A 2,500-nucleotide genomic window follows, 5' to 3' on the forward strand; every position below is an offset into this window, starting at 1 on the left:
CGATTCCAGCCCGCGGTCGTTCTCTGCATGTCACTCCCCTCTCTGCCCCATTTCAACTCTGTTTCTACACTATCAATAAAAATGGCCAATATCTTAAAAAAAATTATATATATATATTTTTCTACTTTTCATCATGTATATATTATATCTTTTTCTACATAATTATAACTTATATTTGCATTATTATTGTTGTTACACGGTCAGGTAAGAGCTAGAAGTTTATCTGAAGCTGCCAACATTTTCACTTCTCTGTATGACGTCAGTAAGGGATTCCCTCACTCTCCGTAACGTCAGCGACTGTGGCTCAGGTGGTAGAGCGGGTCGGCCAATGATCGAAGGGTTGGCGGTTCGATTCCCTGCCCTGCCACTTGTGTCATGGTTGTTGTGTCCTTGGGCAAGACACTTCACCCACCTTGCCTCGTGTGAATGTCGATAGTTAGCCTACTATCGGTGTGTGAATGTGTGTGTGAGTGGTAACGTGGGAAAGGAAAACAGGTCTCCCTTGTAAAAGAGTCTTCGGTCTCAATGGGATTTACCTGTATAAAAAAAATACCCAGGTTTTATTTATAGGTGATTAAGCACTCAGTTACCCATCAACCTTATGTTGATGTATTTGTGTATTTAACATAGACATTCTGTCTGTTATTGTACACACATTCCATACAATATTGTTTTGTTTACATACAGCTCTGGAAAAAATGAAGAGACCACTCCAAATGTTCAGTGTCTCTCGTTTTTACTATTTATAGGCAGAATGAACATTTTGGTTTTATAATATAAACTACTGACAACATTTCTACCAAATTCCAATGAATTTTTTTGTCATTAAGATCATTTTCAATAAGTAATGTAGAGATGAAGATTTAAGAAAAATCCAGACTGGTCTCTTCATTTTTTTCCGGAGCTGTATGTTTATAGCTTACAGTTATGAAGGTGAAATGTGGTGAACTATTTCACATTCATTTAAAGAAATGCAGACTGTAAAATGATGTATTTATTGTGTATTTAATGGGCTATTTCTGTTTGTTTTATTTTGAAGGAGGGAACGTCTAAGTTTGCCACGTTGGAGATCAACCCCAAACGAGCTCAGAGGAGACACCAGCAACAGAGAGACTTGGTGAGGACATGCACAATTTAGCTTTATTTGTGTGTCGTTAGCCTCAAGATTCAAGATTCAAGATGATTTATTTTGTCATTGTACATGTTTCAGAACAACGATAATCTGTTTACAGTTATACCCCGCCAAGAGATCTATCTATCTATCTATCTATCTATCTATCTATCTATCTATCTATCTATCTATCTATCTATCTATCTATCTATCTATCTATCTATCTATCTATCTATCTATCTATCTATCTATCTATCTATCTATCTATCTATCTATCTATCTATCTATCTATCTATCTATCTATCTAACCCTTACACCCCGCCAAGAGACATAGAGTGACAGTAACCAAACATGGGAGACAGGGGGGGATACACTGAAGAGTCGTCTAGCGTGCGCTGCGCCCCTTAAAGTAGGAATGATAAAGAGAACGTCAGGGAAAGACAGGTTAAAATAAATGCTACTCTCACACTCCGCTCCTTGTGGGTGTGAAGTGTGTGATTAGTACAAAAACCACCTTGGCATAATAAGCACATGATAACGCCACAGACAAATAGAACACGTTGATAAGCACAGAGGTACGGGTTAGGGGTTTATGGGACGGTAGGTGTCACAGCCCAGGCACCAGGGGGCGTACGCATAATTGCCTAAATCATATTTACTCTACTCTACTCTATTCTACATATACTCTACTCTACATCTACTCTACTCTACATCTACTTTACCCAACTCTATAACCCTTAAAATTTGACTTAGGCAATTATGCTATTAGGCTAACGAAAAGTAGATGTAGAGTAGAATAGATGTAGAGTAAAAGTAGAGTAGAGTAGATATGATTTAGGCAATTATGCTATTAGGCTAACGATATGATGAAATACATAACATTACATTCTGCACAATGAACCAGACAGTGGCAATGAATTCACTGCCTACAGCCCCACCTAGTGTCAAGAGAAGATACTGCGGTCTGGACAATCTTTTTGTGGATTTTGACAGTTTTTTACTGTTATTTTATGGCACTTTTTTAGAGTCATTTTTTTTTTTTAACTTTAATTTTTTTTAAATCAACAAATTAGACATCTGCAAAACATGACTTTGATGTTTTTGCTGTGCCTCTAATACGGAAATATTAAGACATTTGATTAGTATTGTCCACCTTGGTATAAATGTGTCTTTATGGCCTTGTGTCTGAATTGTGCTGTATAAATAAACTTGCCTTGCCTTGCCTTTAGCATCTCCCAAATGAACACAAATACACACATTACTGGAAGAGAAAATATGTTTTGTAAACTAACCGGAACTTTGCAAATGTAAAGAAATGCCCCTCCACTCATAACCAGTGTGTGTGTGTGTGTGTGTGTGTGTGTGTGTGTGTGTGTGTGTGTGTGTGTG

General features: G+C 37.4%; 1 protein-coding gene across 1 annotated transcript in view; it reads left to right on the forward strand.

Moving 5' to 3' along the window:
• ralgds (ral guanine nucleotide dissociation stimulator) overlaps window positions 1-2,500 on the forward strand; it is a gene marked incomplete at its 5' end in the record, with an annotated part of 39,012 nt that overhangs the window by 28,291 nt on the left and 8,221 nt on the right. Inside the window, one exon of the mRNA XM_080047440.1 lies at window positions 1,040-1,117. Coding sequence (XP_079903566.1) covers window positions 1,040-1,117 — 78 coding nt within the window. The remainder of the gene's footprint in view (window positions 1-1,039; window positions 1,118-2,500) is intronic.

The sequence above is a fragment of the Ammodytes marinus genome, assembly GCF_949987685.1.
Source record: "Ammodytes marinus genome assembly, chromosome: 2".
NCBI classification, from domain to species: Eukaryota; Metazoa; Chordata; class Actinopteri; order Uranoscopiformes; family Ammodytidae; genus Ammodytes; species Ammodytes marinus.